The sequence below is a fragment of the Branchiostoma floridae genome, chromosome 6 (assembly GCF_000003815.2).
Source record: "Branchiostoma floridae strain S238N-H82 chromosome 6, Bfl_VNyyK, whole genome shotgun sequence".
Taxonomy (NCBI): Eukaryota; Metazoa; Chordata; class Leptocardii; order Amphioxiformes; family Branchiostomatidae; genus Branchiostoma; species Branchiostoma floridae.
In genome coordinates, this window is record NC_049984.1 from 15,320,158 (window position 1) to 15,340,742 (window position 20,585).

At 41.1% G+C, this 20,585-nt stretch overlaps 1 protein-coding gene across 1 annotated transcript; it reads right to left on the reverse strand.

Moving 5' to 3' along the window:
* Window positions 1–593: 593 nt before the first annotated feature.
* On the reverse strand, window positions 594–10,268 carry LOC118418129 (somatostatin receptor type 2-like). Its single transcript, XM_035823961.1, has 2 exons — window positions 9,056–10,268; window positions 594–819 (listed from the first exon to the last, which is right to left on the reverse strand). Exons 1-2 carry the CDS (start codon window positions 10,063–10,065, stop codon window positions 594–596), a joined length of 1,236 nt encoding a protein of 411 aa, XP_035679854.1. The 5' UTR covers window positions 10,066–10,268.
* Between the last annotated feature and the right edge of the window lie 10,317 nt (window positions 10,269–20,585).

Here is a 20,585-nt window from a genome sequence, read left to right on the forward strand (position 1 = left end):
CAGCAGGGACTGAAGTACATTGTCACGTTAGTTGTTCACTTCTGCCCACCAGGGGCACATACATGTTGCTTTTACGTCATCAGGTTTTGAGGAAAGTCACAAAGAGAACCTAATGTTGATTTTGATTTGGTAGAAGTATACTTTCTATTTAGGCCGTGTTGATTTGATTATATGGATGGCCGCGTCGATTTTTGGGTCGTTTAAAAATGATTCAAATCATACTATAAATAACACAAAGCAGCTGAAAAGGTATGCATCGAATCTAAAAGAAAGATATATATTGGAAAACATGGTAATGTCATAGAATGCAAAATGTCAACTTCAAGGTCAAAGAGTAAAATTTTTCAACTTTCAACCTAACCAATAAGTTCACTGAAGGCAACTTTTTTGCCAAACTTTTTTTCATTCACACGTTTGCTTTAGTTTGGGGGTCCCAAGAGAAAGCCACTCGTAGAATCCAATCAACGTGGCCTTGCTATTCCATTAGACCCTTTTCTACAACGAGTGCTGTGGATAATATCGCGCAGCCGGTTGTGCTTGCCAAGTTGGGAATTGTTATTCTCAAGTTTCACCGACCCATTACAAGTACCCCATCACGTTTTCTTACAACCCCCAGGTCCCGTTACTAATGACCTTTGTACGTCTTGGTCAGTCAGCCCCGAACCCTTTTCTTGCGATTGAGACGCCAACGTCTCCACTTGCGTCAGCGACAGGTTACGGCATACACCCGGGGCCACAAAAGCAATAACCTTAGCGGTGGTGAAAAGGGTAATAATATGTACTGTTACAGTGTGCACCTTTCTCGCCGTCTGTTTGACGCTGGGTCCAATAAGAAAATGACCTGGAAAAGCTGGTTGACTGACAAGTTCAAGTTTAAAAATCTCACCCACTCAGTCTATTCATTTCAGAAAACTTCAAGACAAATTATTAGGCCACTTTTCCACTAGACGGCGATCGCGCTGCGCTCTCACTGCGACCTAAATAGGATACGTGTATCCTTCGCTTTCCCACTGGGTATATCATACAGCATGTAAACGTATGACCAAAAAGACAACAAAATACACAGAGTGTAAAAAGATTCGTTTCTTTTCTATGCAATTCGTTGAGCGATATGTCAAATTTTAGGTCCCCAGAGTCTGTGTGCCAGAGAGAGTGCGATGAGAGCGCCGTCCTAGTGGAAAGGAGGTATTAGCACGCAACCCCGTCATACATTAAACCATAATAAACAGATAAAATGTACAGCCTGGATTAGTTTGTAAAGCATATCCTTGGGGTACAGCCGGGGCGACCTTGGCTATGCTGACTCCATCTATCCATCATACCGTGCTGACTCTTGAATTTAGAGACACGTTACGGTTCAGAAGGCGCTCCGGAGTTATGACTCTGTATTGATTGGGTATAAGAAATGTGTTGTTCGGTTTAACTCGCCGAAGTTAAATCCAGATAATAACGTTTCCCACGGTATGTGGAGCTAGCTGAGAGTTGACCAGAAGCAAAAGAATAATCTACCGTAAAGTATAGAGTTGCCGAACCAGATTAAATGATACAGCCTCTGTTGAGGTGACCAATTCTATAGTCCCTCCTCGAATTATAGTTCCTTCACTGAAGTTTTATCCAGATTACTACGTTCCTATGGTGCTAAGCCAGCTGCGAGTTGGCCATAGATAAAGGAATCATCTGCCGTGAAGGATGGATCCGTCGAACCTGATTGAATGCTACAGTCTCTGTTGAGGTGCCCAATTCTGTACACATAATCTCATTAGTCCCTTCTCGAAATAGTTCCTTCACTGAAGTTTAATCCAGATCTACCGTAAAGTACCGACCTGTCGGTCCTGATTGAATGCTACTGTAACAGCTTCTGTTGAGGTGCCCAATTCTGTACACATTATCTCAAAAGTCATTTCTCGATTTAGTTCATTCACTCAAGGTTAATCTAGATTGCTACGTTTCTCACGGTGTGTGGAGCTAAGCCAGCTGAGAGTTGGCCAGAAACAAAAGAATCATCTGCCGTAAAGGATGAAGCTGTCGAACCTGATTGAATGCTACAGCCTCTGTTGAGGTGCCCAATTCTGTACATATAATCTCGTTAGTCCCTTGTCAAACTTGTAGACTGCTTACATCAGTGTGTTCATTATTCTTCCACTCTTTCATTTGTTGATTCCTTAGTAGATCATTAGACCCCACGAGGAAGGTGCCAAAAATTTCACACCAGGTGTGAGGACCGGTAGATTGTATTAGTATCTTGCACCAATGAGCACGTTATATTGGCAAGACATTCACACGTTTCAGGGCTTACTGATCCAAGAGAATAACAAAATCCAAACAACGAGTAGAGTCTCTAGTAATTTCTACTTAGTTTCTTCGGTCGAACGTGCAGTTTATAGCCGGAGAGACCATGGTCATGTTGACTTCATCTATCCATCATTCCGTGCTGACTCTTGAATCAGAGACACGTTACGGTTCAGAAGGCGCTCCGGTGTTATGATTCTGTATTGATTGGGTATAAGAAATGTGTTGTTCGGTTTAACTCGCCGGAGTTTAATCCAGATAACAACGTTTCCCACGGTGTCAGCTGCGAGTTGGCCAGAGGTAACAGAATTATCTGCCGTAAAGGATGGAACTGTCAGACCTGATTGAATGCCACAGCCTCTGTTGAGGTGACCAATATTATAGTCCCTCCTCGAATTATAGTTCCTTCACTGAAGTTTTATCCAGGTTACTACGTTCCTATGGTGCTAAGCCAGCTGCGAGTTGGCCATAGTTAAAGGAATCATTTGCCGTGAAGGATGGATCCGTCGAACCTGATTGAATGCTACAGTCTCTGTTGAGGTGCCCAATTCTGTACACATAATCTCAATAGTCCCTCCTCGAATTAGTTTCTTCACTGAAGTTAAATCCAAATAACTCGCCGGAGTTTAATCCAGATAACAACGTTTCCCATGGTGTGGAGCTAAGCCAGCTGAGAGTTGGCCAGAAGCAAAAGAACAATGTAACGTAAAGAATGGAGCTGTCGAACCTGATTGAATGCTACAGCCTCTGCTGAGGTGACCAATTCTGTACACCTAATCTCAATAGTCCTTTCTCAAATTAGTTCATTCACTGAAGTTTAATCCAGATAACTACGTTTCACATAGTATGGAGCTAAGCCAACTGAGAGTTGGCCAGAAGCAAAAGAATAATCTGCCATAAAGGATGGAGCTGTCTAACCTGATTGAATGCTACAGTCTCTGTTGAGGTGACCAATTCTGTACACATAATCTCAACAGTCCCTCCTCGAATTAGTTCCATCAATGAAGTTTAATCCAGATAACAACGTTTCCCATAGTATGGAGCTAAGCCAGCTGAGAGTTGGCCAGAAGCAAAAGAATAATGTACAGTAAAGGATGGAGTTGTCGAACCTGATTGAATGCTACAGCCTCTGTTGAGGTGCCCAATTCTGTACACATAATCTCATAAGTCCCTTCTCGAAATAGTTCCTTCACTGAAGTTTAATCCAGATCTACCGTAAAGTACCGACTTGTCGGACCTGATTGAATGCTACTGTAACAGCTTCTGTTGAGGTGCCCAATTCTGTACACATTATCACAAAAGTTCTTTCTCGAATTAGTTCATTCACTCAAGGTTAATCTAGACTGCTATGTTTCCCATGCCGTGGTGCTAAGCCAGCTGAGAGTTGGCCAGAAGCAAAAGAATAATCTACCGTAAAGGATGGAGCTGTCGAACCTGATTGAATGCTACAGTCTCTGTTGATGTGCCCAATTCTGTACACATAATCTCAATAGTCCTTTCTCGAATTAGTTCCTTCACTGAAGATAACCAGATAACTACGTTTCCCATAGTATGGAGCTAAGCCAGCTGAGAGTTGGCCGGGAGCAAAAGAATAATGTACCGTAAAGGATGAAGCTGTCGAACCTGATTGAATGCTACAGTCTCTGTTGAGGTGCCCAATTCTGTACACATAATCTTGTTAATCCCTTCCCAAACTTGTAGACTGCTTGCCAGATACTTCAGTATGTTCATTATCCTTCTACTCTTTCATTTGTTGATTTCTCAGTAGATCATTAGACCCCGAGGAAGGTTCACACCAGGTGACCGGTAGATTATACTGTCACAAAACCGTTTGTTTCTCTTCTTGGACCGGTCCGAAAATAAATCAGTGGACCAGATTTTGGACAGAATAGAAAATGAACATATTATATCGACAGGCATTACGACTTACTGATCCAAGAAAATAGCAAGAACAAAAAATAGAGTAAAGTTTCCACAAAGATTCTTCAGTCAAACTCAGCTACGACGATGTGAGCCGAATGCACCACCAAACATATTGCTTTGTAGCAAAATGGATGTAATTGTTCTGAGTACCACAATTTTCGCACGTTTCAAGCTTATCAATTAAGGACAATCATGATCAGATCCATATGTACAGTATTTTTTAATGATGTGTTGTATGTTAGAAATGACGCAATTCAGCTATCCTGGGACTGCAATGTTCTTTCAAGAGCAATGACCCATTCATTCATCTCTTGGCTGCGAAGCGAAAATTCCCCTAAATATGTATGATTCCAAATGGAACCGCCTTTGATAAACCACAAAAAAAGACTCGTTAATTGGGTGGTACGACGTTTCATGTCCTGAAGGATCACACAAGTCCGTGTCTTACTTATATTTGGGACTGTGATGTTGACAGAGTCCAGAAATCAAAGGATATCGTTTGCGTATTTGCATGTATATTGGCGTACATCAAAGAAACTTTACGCCCTCGCTCTATCCTGAAAGGACACCACAAAGGAAAACCCTTGAGGAGCACTCCTTTTTTTATCTCGGTATCTGCAGTCTATAGACTACGCATCTGAAAACAACTCTATAAACTAAACTCTGCTCTAAATAGAAGCCACGCTGTGGATACTAATTCCACGCTACAGTCGTGAAGGGCGGATTATCCTTTAATACTCTAATCGTTTCAGTCCAAGCCAAATTAAAGTGAAGAAATAAGCAGCTCTTGTTTTTTCCCCGGGGTAGTTGTGTCATTTTCCGCAATGCATTTTTCCAATCAACGGTCTGGTTTACCTTTGAGGCTCTGTAAATGAAATGTTTAACATAGCATTGTGTGTGGGAGGGGGGCACGGGCAACATATGTCAGGGTCTCGGTTCATCAACTTCTAATGTGTGTTGAAAGGACATAGGTGCAAGGATCGATTAGGCTACATAGCGCTTGTAATGACCCTTTATGGCTCTTTGTCTATGTGGTGATGATTATTACTATTACCTTTAAGATTCCTTTATGTGTAACATGTCACCAAAGAAGTATCTTAAATATGTTGAGATGCTCAACAGTAACTCACTTTGGTCTGGCTGTAAAATATTTACCCCCTCTGGTATGAACCAATCATTGCCCACATTGGAGTGGTGTTAGGAAATCCACACCAGCATTACTGCATGTGATGGGCTACTCAAAATCATATGCATCATTCTGGTTCCTCTATCTTGCGGACAGGCAGCACTTTGGTCTGCGATATGTACACCGTGACCTCCTGACATTGCTATGTTTTGCCGTTGATGGCCCCTTCATATCTCACAGCCATTTCACAGTCATGTGCCTGCCTCCAGTCAGACATGCAAGTCTTCACGTCGGAGGTCGACTTGGAACGTGACTTCAATCACTCAAACCTGCAGACGTTCTATCAGTTTTGTATCGGCAGCAGACGTTGGGCATGGCTACTGTCAAAGGTGCCGTATCTGGTCATTGAGATGCAGGACCCTATTGCATGGCGCATGGCTGACTTGTGTTTCGACCTACTCACACATCGACTGCCAAATGGCTGTCAGCGGTCTCTACGTTAACTCGGAAATGAAGTGCCGTAATAAAGCTCAGTGCTTTCTATACTGCTTTCTAAATCATATCATCTCACCCACCTAACACAATGGTCCGTTGATGTCATGGGGCCAGTATACCTCGGTCCGCGTTAAAATGAACATAGCTAGACATAAAACACGTAGATTTTCGAATAGGGGAAGTATTGAAGATTCCTCAATATCGATGTCATGTCAAACGAATTCCAGATAGATTCAATGGGAATTCCTTGTTTTCTGTATCTGTATCCGTGTAGCTTGTATAACCGTCCTTCGGATTGAAGGTGGTATCTCACTGCACTTACGTCACGCTTGCGTCACTGCGGGGTTCGAAAGATACTCGACGAATTTCAGAGATAAAGAAAGAATCTTCTTACTTTCTGTGTATTTTGTCGTCTTCTAAGTAATACTTTCACGTATTACGTATCACGCAATTATTTAAAAAAATCGGAGAAAATAACAAAACAGTGACGCAGTGAACGAACACCGCAGTGACGCAAGCTTGACGAAAATGCAGTGAGATAGCACCTCAACACACCAGCGAGTTGGTTATATTACTTTGAACGAGCTGTCAGATCTAACCTTTTCACACACCTAGCTGCAAGCTTTCATTAAAGGTATCTTAAGCTAAGGGCACAACCCATCGTACGTGCCAAAACGTGGGCAATCTTTTGGGACCCGTAAGTGGTACCGCCTCCGTACGAACTTGTTGGGAATCCGACGGATTTTGGAGCACGCAGACACGCCGTAGAACTTAACGTGGATGCAAAACTTGCCATCGGGCTGTGGATTCGCGCCCCGTACGTGCCAGTAAGGGCGACACGCATGCCCTGTACAGCCTGAACGTTTTTAGAAATACGTCGCGGACGTGGCCTCCCCAAAAACACGTACGGACAAATTGCACGTACGGCGGGTTACGCCATTGGCTTTAAGCTATCTAATGAGGGTTCTATTCCCAAACTTGCTCCCACAGTACTAATTGCACCAATTTTCTCGCACCTCCAATGTAGAGCACAAGATGTCAATTCATCAGGTTGCTAATATTGGAAATCGAATTAATCTAAATGTCAGCGAGCTAAAACGTTGTCCCACTGATGCCTTGAAACAATTCAATTTATTTCACATGGGTGTAAGAAAACGACTGGGAGCCAGAGCAATGTCACATTCACCATATCGTGGTGGATGTGACGAAACTGGCATTGATTTCAGATAAGACATTGAAGTTGAAGTCAAAAGTACTTCTTTTATATCAAATCAAGCTCATCGAGATTCTGTTGTAAATGTGCCCTCTCACTGCACCTGCGTCACGTCACGCTTGCGCCACTGCGTGGTTCGAAAGATAGTCAATAAATTTCAGAGATGAAGAACGAATTTTCTTACTTTTTGTGTATTCTGTCGTCTTCTAAGCCATGCGTATTACCCAATATCTAAATCATAAAATAACACCGGAGAAAGTAACAAAACAGTGACGCAGTGAACGAACCCCGCAGTGACGCAAGCTTGACGCAAGTGCGGTGAGAGCGCACCTTTAGGTCCGTTAGCTGTCTTGTACGTGCTAGTCTTCGCCATATGTGGGGCCCAGGTGTTTGGTAAGGTTAGAATAAGGGATGTCCTCGTAAAAGGGACACAGACGTGACAGAATTGATTGCATGAGTGAGGTAGGTATGTTACATTTGTTACTCTACCTCCGCCTCTTATGGAGTGATGTTTATTTATACATCTTACCGAAGGTCCAGGTGTGCAATCATCTTGAAAATGGAATCTTAAAAAGCTCATTTGTCTACTACTGGACCATACAAATTAAGAGCGTAAAAGTTGTAGACACATCTGGAACAGCCTACCACGAGGCATAAGCAAAGCCCCAAGTCAGTCTGCATCTAAGAGGCTCTTAAAGCAACGGGAACGACTAAAATGAACGGACTCGAATCATGTAGCAGCTCTCACTATTATGTATTTTGTACTATGTATGTATATAGACTTATAGACGTATAACACTCATAGGGACTTTTAATGATGTAGACTGTATCTCTGTTATATACCGTAAATACAATATAAAAGTTATCGGGGATTTAATTTCGTGGTAGCGGGAAAAATGACTTTTCGCGGTGGTTTTAATTTCGAGGTAGCACCATGCACTGCAGTCTCTTACTGCTATGAAAAAATGTTCGCGGTGGTTTTGAATTCGCGGTGAAGCAGCCACTGTGAAAACCGCGAATATCAAACCACTGCGAAAGTTTCTGAATTTACAGTACTTTGTCTGATCCCGTGCCTCTTCCCTCATGACCTCAATGAAAACGGCCTGCAGGACGATTTGAGCTCTCATGAATAAACCAGGGTTCAAACAAACAAACAATTAAACAAACAAACAAACTAACAAACTCACATGTTCGGTGTGTGCGTCATAGCGAATGACGTCATTGCTGTGGCAGAGCTGGCTCCCATTGCCTGGCGGAAACTCTGACGGAACTGTTCTCCAAGAAAACTGGTAAATAAGAACATTAACAACAACAACATTATATATTTGAAAACAGAAGATTCAGCAAGAATAACCGAGTCCAACAACGAAGAGAAATAAAGGAATACATTTATATTTGACATTATTTCTGAAACGGTACCTGTAGATCAAGCCGTCACTTGTAACGCTAGTTCACCTTTATCCGTGGGGTGACCTATATCCGTGTTTTTTTAGAAATGGGTATTTGGGGATACAAAGTTGAAGGATGGTGAACTATTTCAAAAGAAACTACATTTTGAGAAAAGATCATTGCTCCCACCGTTCGTTGACTTGACTTTTCTGAATAACCTGTTTAAAAGTCGGATAAAAGTTAACCCATGGATAAAGGTGTACTAGTCTTACATATGTTGTTGTGGTGAATTCATTCAGCCTTGAAACACTTATCATTAACTTTTTATGGAGGTTAAGATAAACAGTAACACATGAAAATCATGGCTTCACAATAATTACAATTTCAAAAATGATAAGCTTGAGCAAAATCTGACTTGTGTCATCATCGGCATCCACTTTGAGTTATCTCATTTGATTTTCTTTAATTTTCTGTTCTATAAAATTCTCATTTCATTTCTTACATTTCATTTCATTGTACATGTGTTGTTACGGTCTTCAGGACGAATAGTAAAACAATATGCAACATGTCCAATGGAGATCCAAATAGAAAAAAAATAAAAATAAATGTTCATCACTGACCTGTACAGAATTGGGTTGATGACGCTATTGGTGAATGACAAGGCGTTGAACGTGAGGGCCAGCAGCAGCCAGGTCTTGGACATCTTCGGCAACACGATCAACCGCACGATGTGGAACACATGGTACGGCAGCCAACACAACACGAACGCCGCCACCAACATCAGGACCAACCGGGTCAGCTTCTTGTGCCGGTGGACGCGAGCAGCGTGACCGGGGTTCTGTTGCCGTCCCCCCGCCGGCACGAGCCCATCGGAACGGTCCGGAGTAGACAAGACGTCCGAGCTGCTGATACTGTGGATAATCAGACTGTAGCATGTAATAATGATGATTAAGGGGACGACAAAACCTACAATGAAAGAGTACGCCACGCTGACGCGATGCCACAAGTTGGGGTCCTCTGCCGTGGCAGGTAACTCCAGAACACAGTGTGATGTCCCTCCGCTGTACACCAGTACCCTGGCATACCATATGTGCGGGATACACGTACAGATGGCCAGAGACCAGAGCAAGAAGAGAACAGTGGCGGTCTTCTTGTGGTCCTCAAGGCGGAGAGACTTCAGCGGGTATGCCATGGCATGGTACCGGTCGACACTCAAGGCGGCTAGCGAGAGAAAACCAGCAAAGGCTCCTGCGTTGACGGCACCCACGACGAACTTGCACAGCTCTTGCGAAAATGTCCACTCCCCAACGATGAGATCTATGATCATAAACGGCAGAATGCTGAGAAGAAGAATGTCCGATACGGCCAGATTCATGACCAGAACATCCGCCATCTTCGCCTCTTTCTTCTTCCCGCTCACTTTTAGTATAACGAAGATGACAACCACGTTTCCTACCATTCCCATGACAAGCAGCATCATGTAGAAAGCGGATAAAACCAGAGTACCAACGCCTAGATATTCCCGAACTCCCTCCCCGACTGTCACGTTGTCGTTTGTACTCGTCATGTTCTCATCAGTCCAGTACAAAGACACGCTTAACGAAAAATTCATATCCACTCCCTCTGCCATCTTGAGATGTGTTCAAGCCACTACTTCTCTCTCTCTCTCTGTTCCTTCAACGATCACTCCTCTCAATATTGTTCCTGTCTGGTTTCATCTGTCTCCGGCCAAATGGAAACGTAATAGCCGTGCTGTATTTCACTAGAGGCTAATGGTTAATACTCCAGAAACACACGGAAAATCAGTCCGGCAAACTAATAGGATCCTTTCATGCTCTCGCGACTCCACTACTTGGTAATTGCTTCATTAACATTCAGAGCTTCGTTGAAAAAGCTAGCATGCTGGGTGCCGGGGGATGGACTGTCGGCGAAGCAGATCAAAACTGTAGAACGATTTTCTTAATGGTCCGTCGGCTCTTTCATTTTGACAAGAAAAGAAAATTGAAATCACTTGATAGGTTCTAGTCACCGAATGGCAAGTAGATGATGGAAATGAGTTGAAATCGCTGATCGTATATCATATTACAGTTCCCAGCACGAGTAACATGAAAAATAACCTGTTTTCTTTTGATAAAGATGGATACCAGCTGATAAATCAGTTTTTACACCTTATGGAACCCATGGCATTGTCTCATTGCACTCGAAGCGAAGTCCTATCAATTCTTAGTTTGGATACAAAACCTGCCCTTCAACAAGATCTCTACAGTGTCACTGACGAAAGATGACGGATGTTATTTGAAACTTCTGACAGTTTCTAAAATCATGTCCATTTGCTTATCAACGAGTAACTGCCATTTGGAGTATCTTTATACTTCGATGTCTAACCTTCATCGATAAAGTCCCATTATTTTTTTCTTGTTTTTTTCTCTCTGCGTGTGCACAAATCTGACCTACATTTGATATCTAGGCAACGCCCAGGACTTTGCTAGCACGCAGCTGGGTACGAATAAGATTGTACGGAGTGATTTGCTTGATGGCAGCTCCCTGGCGATTCAAACTGGGTACCAATTTCCAAAGGTAGATGGGCGTAATTGAAAAAAGAAAGGTTTTGATATTGTAGACTTTTCATGTAGACTGTGACAGAACCAACCGCCGACAGATATCAAATGCAGCCTTTTCTACAAACAAAACATCTGAAGTGTACGCTATCACAAGTATGCCTGTAATTTTAAGATCGTATAGCAATGGTAGCATTCTATTCGGCTTTGTGTTAAGTAAATTTCCCCACTTCAGATACTTGAATAGTAGAGAGATTTTCATATTTCTTACAGCCTTTTCTAAGCCGATCCGAACTAATCATACACCTTCCGACATTTATACAAGTACCAGGAACCAATAGAACGACGAACGTATTACTGTAGACTGTATTTCTTTCTTGTTGTCATGAAAAAACCCAACAAAGACAAAGTTTAAGATATCGTGTCTTTAAAACTTCTTCGTATTTTTTAAAAACTTCTCAGCCTTAAACACAGTAAGAGCTGTTGAATTTTTCATAGACATTGATTTATGGGCCATGGTTCGTAAATTTGGGTCAGATTCAAATTCAGACTTATCGTGTTTGTGTTAGATCTATATAATTACAATGTGTTATATCAAAATGGTAAAATTAGTTCCCAAAACGCAGTAGTTGCAATCAATTTTTCAGCTCTTAAGCCCAATAACGTGTAGATGTTGACATTTTTATACTCATATTTATGGAGTCTGCTTCGTTGATTTAGATTAGATAATGCTCTCCATATCGAGCTATCAATGAGAAAAGTGCGTCGAATGTTGTAACGATACTTCTTAATTAACTTTCAGTACACAATAAGCAAGATTTATTAGGTATTTTACGGAAGGATTTGCCTACTGTGGGTAGATACAGACTGAAATGTCAAGAACGACGAATTCATTGTGTGACTTGTTCTAAAAACAGACTCCTTCTAGATTCATATTGTCCAAATGTAAATGAAATTTGTGCTAGCATTAAACGTGTTACTTTGTCTCCAAAGTAGATCATGGAGATATTGTTCTCGATGTGTCTTCCAGCATGTATTTATATTTCAGCCATACATAGTATGGTGAAATATATTGTATTCGTAATGTTTCTTCTTTCTTCTTCTTTCTCCTGTCAAATCTTCAAAGTGATTCATCTCCGCCGTTCCTGGACCGAATGACCTGAAATTTGGCACAGGGGTAGAATGGGCCAATACCTTGATGCTTTTTTCTCAGTTTTTTCATATCTGCCTCTAAAATGATTTTATTGAGATTTTTTGGTCAATTTTAGACCAAAACTGTATATTTTGGCCCCTGTACCCTGGTATTACAACCAAATGAGCTGAAATTTGACAGAGATGTGCCTTGATAATGCCCCCATATAAATTCAATAACACTTTTGGTGTACAGTACAACAAAATGCTTATTTTTGCGATTTTTGGACCAATTTTTGACCAAAAAAGGACACTTTTGGGCCCTGTACCCTGGTATTACAACCAAATGAGCTGAAATTTGACAGAGATGTGCCTTGATAATGCTCCCATATAAATTCAATAACACTTTTGGTGTACAGTACAACAAAATGCTTATTTTTGCGATTTTTGGACCAATTTTTTACCAAAAAAGGACACTTTTGGCTCCTGTACCTTGGTATTGCAACCGAATGAGCTGAAATTTGACACAGATGTGCCTTGATAATCCCTTCATATAAATTCAATAACACTTTTGGTGTACAGTGCAACAAAATGCTTATTTTTGCGATTTTTGGCCAATTTTTGACCAAAAAAGGACACTTTTGGCTCCTGTACCCTGGTATTACAATTAAATGACCTGAAATTTGGTATAGATAGGCATTAGATACTTGGTAACAAGATTCAAGTAAAATTTTTGACACAAACAACTTTAAAATGATTAATTTTGGCACTTTTTTGAGGGGAAATTTGTTTTCTTTTGGCCTCCTGACGTGACCTTCCGTGACCCCGCACAGAGCCACACCTGTGCGCGTCAGCCGGAGAGTTAATTGAATCAAAGACCTAGCCAATCAGCGAAGAGGAGGCCAAAGGCTAATTAATATTCATAAGCGGGGCCTCATGATCCCGTATATAGCAGTGTTCCCGCCAGGGGGAGCGAAGCCCGCCTAAGGCTCTCGCATTTTAGACTATTCAGAAGGCTTTATATTGTATCAGTTCTTAGGGGCATATCTATGATAATCGCAGCAGTCACTTAACTTCTCTTCAGGAGTTTAGCGTAACACTATTTCAGGTCAAACCGTCAAAGGCAACTAAAAACAAACTTTAACGTTACTGAGTTCAACAGTACTTATAACTTGTTATCCGAAGTTAAAACGCTAGCGATGGTATTTTCGCTGCGCTGTTAGCTCCGTGCGACTGTTGTTGACGGTCTTATAACGGTATATTTTGCACCCCTGTACCCTGGTATGAGTAACATTTGGTATAGATAGGCATAATATAGTTGGTAAAATGATCCAAGTAAAATTTTTAGCATAAAGTACTGTAAAAGGCTTAATTACAGCACTTTTTTTAGGGGAAATTGGTTTTCTTTCGTTCTCCATGCCATGACCTTTCGGACGTTCACCCCACAGAGCCGACATCTGCACCTGCGTCTAGCCGGCAGGAAGAGTTAATTCAATTAATGGTTCAGCCAATCAGCGAAGAGGAAAGCGAAGGCTAATTAATATTCATAAGCGGGACCACACAATACGTTAACTTGAAGACTCAGGCCGTACAGACTTCTCGCCAGGATTTTTTCAAAGCGTCGGGCAGGGGTCCGGGGGCCGCCGAATGTCCCTGGCGGGGTCCAGGGGCAGGGCCACTGTGGGGGGGACCCAGGTGGGCGAAGCCCCCCCGGAAGCTCTTGCATTTTAGACTATTGAGAAGGCTTCTTTTATCAGTTTTTTTAGGGCCATATCTACGATAATCGTAGCAGTCACTTACTTCTCTTCAGCAGTTTGACTTTAAAATATTTCGGGTCAAAGCTTCAAAGACAACTAAAACCTCATAAACAACAAACTTTACTTAGCTCAACAGTATACAAAAATATTGTACGGGTTGCCATCCTTAGTTGAAGCGCTTATTTATAGCCCTAGTATCTTCGCTGCGCCGTTAGCCGCCGTGCGACTTTTGTTGACGGTCTGATATCCCTACGTCGCCGCCTCGCTGATATTCCCACGGACATGTTTCAAGAAAAATGCCCAGCAAAAAACGCTGTTCTGCGTCAAATTCTATTCTATAAAATATATGGGACTCAGTGTTACAGTCTAAATATTTTGTAGAAGCACCGCTGTAGGAAAGAAGGTCCAAGCAATGTAAAACATCACGTAGCATGAAGTTCGCTGTCAACTGGCACACAGCACATGACTGTTTGAAACTCTAAGTCTAATCAACAGCCGTGTTTGATTGATAGCCGGCGGTCCTTTGATGAAGTCGGCGAAAGGTGCGTTAGTTAGAAAATCTGCGTTTAGTTTTGATACGTAATTATAAGTTAGACAGTGGCGAGAATGATTATTTTCTCATCAATATTTCTCTTCAGAATTATTTGAACTTAATTGTACATCTAAACAATTGGCTTACCTGTGCAATGTTTATATCATTAATGATCAGTGTACTGAAATCATGTGTAACGTATGGCTCCTAGTCAATAGATCAGCATTTTCTCTATAGTGACCACCTGTCTATAGTGGCCACATTTCCTAGTGCTGTTGTTGTTTGACATAAACTTTGAACATTTAAATTGTAAGTAACTTTAAACTGCCAGAGTTTCAGCCCAATAAAACACTCTCAGCGCCAGGGTATGAACAGACTGACCAGACAGACGAAAATAAATCCTCGAACAAGGTTCAATCGTATCTTCCGGGTCTGGCAGGAAGTTGTTAAACTAAAATAAGAATAGGCTCGATGGTTGATTGCATACAAAGTAAAACAGTTTAACAGTTTTACAGCTTGAAGAAAACAAACGCTCCTACAGTACCTGCACCTGCTTGATAATTATTAAATCGTATGCCCTACTTGAATAAAAAAAGTTCACAGCAATAATAAATGTACCCACATCACAAGGAGCTTATACTTTTTTAAACTTACACCTAGTTATCGTACTGAAAATTGTTAATGACATTACATGAAGTCATTCAACAATTTTCAGTCATGATGAAAATTTTCTGAATGGAAGGTGTGATTATTGTCATTTTCTGAAAAATAGAAGCAAGCTCTGTTTTTACCTGGAATCAATTCACAATACCAGTCCACTTTGGGGGATAATGTACTGTTAAGAGGATGTTCCATTTTTGCGCAGGGGTGATTTGGAACAGTCCAATGTTGCGTGGGAAGGGGTATGGCTGAAATATGCTGTATTTGCTCTTAAGCAAATGTCGGCCTTTCTAGTTTCACAGCTATTTCCATAGGCTAGGCATGGCTCATCATAAATTGAAGGGCAAAGGTCAGATTCACCGGAAAAACAGGAAGTGGAGTTCAAAGTTGACGAATTTAGTCATTTATCAGCCATGGGTGACATTATTAGATATTCCGGAACATGTGGTCAAGGAAAGAGGCCTATCTTCCACACATGGAAGCATGGTTTGGGGGTTATCTGTTTGTTTGTTTGTCTGTTTGTTTGTGATTTCGCAGTCCTTTATTTTCCATGTGCTAACAGCGTTCGCTAGTGAGTGACAGCAACAGGATACGTACAAGAAATTCAAAATATTTCTTCGGAGGTATGAGATCTCTCAACTCTTGTTAACAACAACACTGCAATTACTGTGTTATAAACCATCACAGTTTAAACTTTATGTCCGTTATTACAACTCTATCGAAATCATTCAATTTCGCAGTCACATTATTGATAGGACGTTCTTCATTGGAAAAGTAAACGAGGTCGTAATTAGGGACGGGATATATAGGCTTTTGCTTCGTCCTTGGCATTGACAACAGCTGTGTGGAAAAGCAATCTGTCCCCAGAGCACCATTTTTGCAAGTGTAATACATTGATGGGATTTCCATATCGACTGCATCAAACGAGTATACTTCTTTAATTGTCTAACAGTGCAAAGTATCACAGGCTCCTACTTTAACAATATTACAGTATTACAGACAAATTATCTATTGAAAGGTGACTGACCCGGAAATGCCCCATCAAGCCTTGATTAATTCAACTCGAGTCAAGAAGGCCTCTAAAGGGGGTACGTATACGTTTCTCACTGAAGCTATGGTAATACTAAGTTGGAGGCGTCGCTGTGTACTAAATTGGATTTGAGTTGCCCTTGACTTTATAATGGGAACATCATACAAAACGTTCAAGCATGGCTAAAAAGATAACAAAACACACAAAGCTTGAAGAGATAAGTTTTCTCTCGATGCAATTTGCTGATATCTCTGTCAAATCGCTCGGACGAGAGAGACGCCGCTAACTCTTACGTCACATTTTCAAACCGGGGCCGCAGTGATCGAACCCTGCGCATGCAGTACCGTACCGGTGCCCCAAGTACAGTGAGATACCACCTTTACCGGTATGTTGTCGCCGCCGTCTATTCCTGTATCAAAGTCAAACTTGAGAAACGGTGCTATTACCATAGCAACTGCATGATCACAGTTCCCATCTAAGCCGTCTATTTCCTTACCTAAGCGTTAGTTTGAGAAATGTAGTTATCACTAAAAGTAATCCATTTGCCACGGAATAGGATGAATGGAAGGAGTAGACAAGTGTAACGTAGACGTGTAGCCTAAAGGTACCGCAGACCTACTTTGAACGGATTGGTAATCTATCTTTCCATGGTGTCTGCGTTTCGTGTTAACTCTTGCCTTAGTGAAGAATCGGATTTGCGCAAGTGTTATATAAGACTAGCTTTCATTGATAGACTGGTGAATGACGTTGTCTACGTGCAGGAGTTGTTAGATGCTGTTAAAACTTTTCTTAAGGTGCACTCTCCCTGCACTTGCGTCAAGCTTGCGTCACTGCGTGGTTCGTTCACTGTGTCACTATTTCTATTTCTCTCTGACTTGTCTAATTTAGATACTGTGTTATACGTAAAAGTACGACTAAGAAGACACAAAAAGTAAGAAAATTCGTTCTTTACCTCTGAAATTCGTTGAGTATATTTCGAACCCCGCAGTGACGCAAGCTTTACGCAAGTACAGTGAGAGGACACCTTTAAGGTACCCCAGCCCTACTTTAAACGGATTGGTAATCTGCGTTTCGTGTTATTAACTATTGCCTTACGTGACGAATTGGATTTGCGTGAAGAACTTACGTGAAGAATTGGAAGTGTTATGTAAGACCCGCTTTCATTGATAGACTAGTGAATAACGTCTACGTGCAGGAGATATTAGATGCTGTCAAAACTTTTCTTAGTGATGGTGGGAGCTGAAAACATATATTACGTCTCCATTTGTAACTTTGCGGTGACTTCATCTTTTTTATCAATCATATCATATCAGACATAGTCATGGAGGACTAGCAATCGCTGATGCATGTATTAGCACTGCCAATGAGAAATAAATAAAATTAAACTGGCGTATACAATCACAATACCAAAATAAGTTGCAGAATTGGGGTTGAGCGATGAAATAATCTATTAAAACTAGGTCATAATGTATTGTACATAGAATATAGAACATAAAACATAGGCTAGTTCAGTCAAGCGTTTTGTATCAACAATACATGTTCGGGTCTTCGTCAGTCATAATTGCCATGCATGGTTTGTGATTTGGAAAATGTGTCTTCTTTTAGTACAAATACACATTTATCATTCCTCAGCTAACCGACATGTATCACACTGCATGCAGTCATCCCTCAGTAAGACATCTGGAGCCGCATAGTTCAAGTTTATTTTATTCAGCCTGCCAAAACGGTTTTGTTGCGTACAATTTCTTCAGTGGCTAGAGGCTTAATGACAATGACAACAAGCGTTCGCAGAACTCAACCTTCGTGAAATGGGTGAGGGTGTGGTGGTTTGAGGGTGTTTTTATAGACATCTCAGGGGCTAGGCTAACAGTATATGATACGTCCGGTTGGCAAAATTGTCCGGAATTCTACAGGATTTTTCCGCGCATATGTAGTTGCATCATCCCGTTGGAGTGGAATAATTTGGGTTCACAGATTGTCATGGTATTTGGAATGCAGATAGTTTTTGTTATGAACTGTGAGCGAGCGCATAATCAAATTTTATTATACAAGTCAGGGGCTAATTTGCATAGATAATTAGGACAGTTTAAAAGCCTACTTCATATCATAATAGCAGATACTCAAACATAAGACACATGTAACTAACAAAGAGAGAAATATTAGCCTAACTGAGTAGTGTACTAGTATGTTCGATTGGGCCACAGCAAGTCAATTTTATGTATGACATCCGCGCGCGCATTAATGTTCGCCTGATTTCAGGAAAAAAAAACAAGAATTTTTTTCTGCAAGGACCGTCAACATGGCGATAAAGTACCAAAATGAGCAAATATATTTTGTTGTAGCCTAATGATTGTACTTGTACAAGTGACACTTGCGAGGTACCCAGGACTGTAGTTGCAGAAATAAAACTTATTGGATATATGGAAGCCATGAGTGTGCTTACCAACTTTGTTGATGATGCCAGTCTACCACACTATATATTGTCACACCAGTACATGTCTTAAAAACAGGAATGAATGCCTTGTTGGCTCTGATGCCATGTTTTGTCCCTTTAATTCTTTTTACAACAGTGGTCACAACTTTATGGTGCCTATTTTTGAAAATGTAGCTATCTTGTTTGTTTCTACCTATCTTGTTTTTTTCGTCCGATCGCACGTTTTTTGCAGTCTGCAGAGGATGTCATCCATAAAATTTACTTGCTGTGGCCTTGGTAAAAATTCCCGGAATTTACAACAAGTCTTACGCACATGCGTAATTGCATCATCACTTTGGAGGGTAATAACACGGGAAAGGTTGACGGATCGTCATGCTTTTTGATCTCTAGATAACTTGGGGGATGCCTTCTATAATTAAGTATTTTATGCAAACCAGGGGCTAGTTTGCACAATTAATCCATCCGCAGCATTTCATAACAGGACAGTCAAACGTACATGTATTACATCTGTAACTGAAAAAAATTTAAAGGAGTTGTACAAGAAAACTATATTACTTTGTGGAAACGTCCATGCAATGTATTAAGTCGTCAATATTGACATGTTTTATCTCGATAGTCCATTATTCACATTGAAAGTATATAACGTACTACATTGCGGAGCTAGGTAGCAATTTGCATATTTGATATCTATATATATATCTTTAAGTATAGTAATAAAATTTAATATACAACTGCTGCAATACAGATAATTATTTTCGACTTGTTGCTTGCAACAATGATCATGTAACATTCTTTGTTTCACAATGCAGTCCACTACATTGTGTATCCCATATGTCTAATGTACACTCCCTAATCGTCCCTATAAACAATCTCATTAATGACTACAAGTTACTGTGAAAAACAAACCCTGCTTTTTTCAACAATGTATTGTACCGGTAGTAACTGTTACATGTACAACCCTTTTAAAACGTATAATATATTCCCCTGTATACAATATCATCATTGCTCTTATTCTTGGTGTACAGATTATCAAATCTTGTGGGAAACACGCACACCCCACCATGTATAATGTACTGTCCCTATAGTACCATTTTTTGTTGACTTTTGGGGTCACTTCCTGTGGAGACGGGGTAAGTGCAGCGTGGCAGCAGCATGACGTAATACCACCTAAATATAGCACGATTGCGTAATACCCACGATTGCGTAATACCCACTCAGGGCCACTGTAAAACCCATTTTCCACGTACAAACATCCCCCGCAAAACCGTCAAAAGCCACTAAACGAAAAAATGCCTCGTACGTTTCTTCTCCTTCTCAAGAACTACCCACATACCAAATATCAGATCAATCTGTCATGCCGTTCATGAGATTTTCTGTCCACAGACACGCACCCTACAACGGTTTGCACACATACCTATTGCATTCTGCTAATTACCTCCTAATTTGCATAATAATCATACAATTATGTACATCACTACCTAAGCTATCTGCATACCTACAGTCATTCCGATCCATCGACCCCTGCTTCCATAATTCCTTCTCAAAACCTAACACAAGAATGACTTTCACCGCCCCAGCAAAACCCCTAAGTGGCCAAAACTTACACACCTTACTATTCATTTATACAGCTACTTACCACTTAAAAATCATCACCCAAACATGTCCCGAAAAAAAAATATCAAAACCGGAAGTTCTGCTGCAGTACAATAACACTCCGCTAGAACGCCCTGCCGTAACGCAATTCCTACCATTCCTTCGTCATGTCTAACCCTACCCACATACCAAATATCAAAACAATCCATCCATGCCTTCCCCAGTTATCAGGCTGACAAACGTCCCTCTCACAAAAAAACAGCACTCAAAACAAACCCTTCGTTTCACGAAGGGAATGACAATGAACTTTATTGCTGCATATTCATGCCCCAATGAGGCTACATGTAGTAAGTTAGGCCCCCTTTCCACATGACGGTGCTCTCACCGCGCTCTCGCTGCGATGTTGATGACACTAGATATTTGAACAAGTCTTCCTTTGTTAGGTGTACATATTT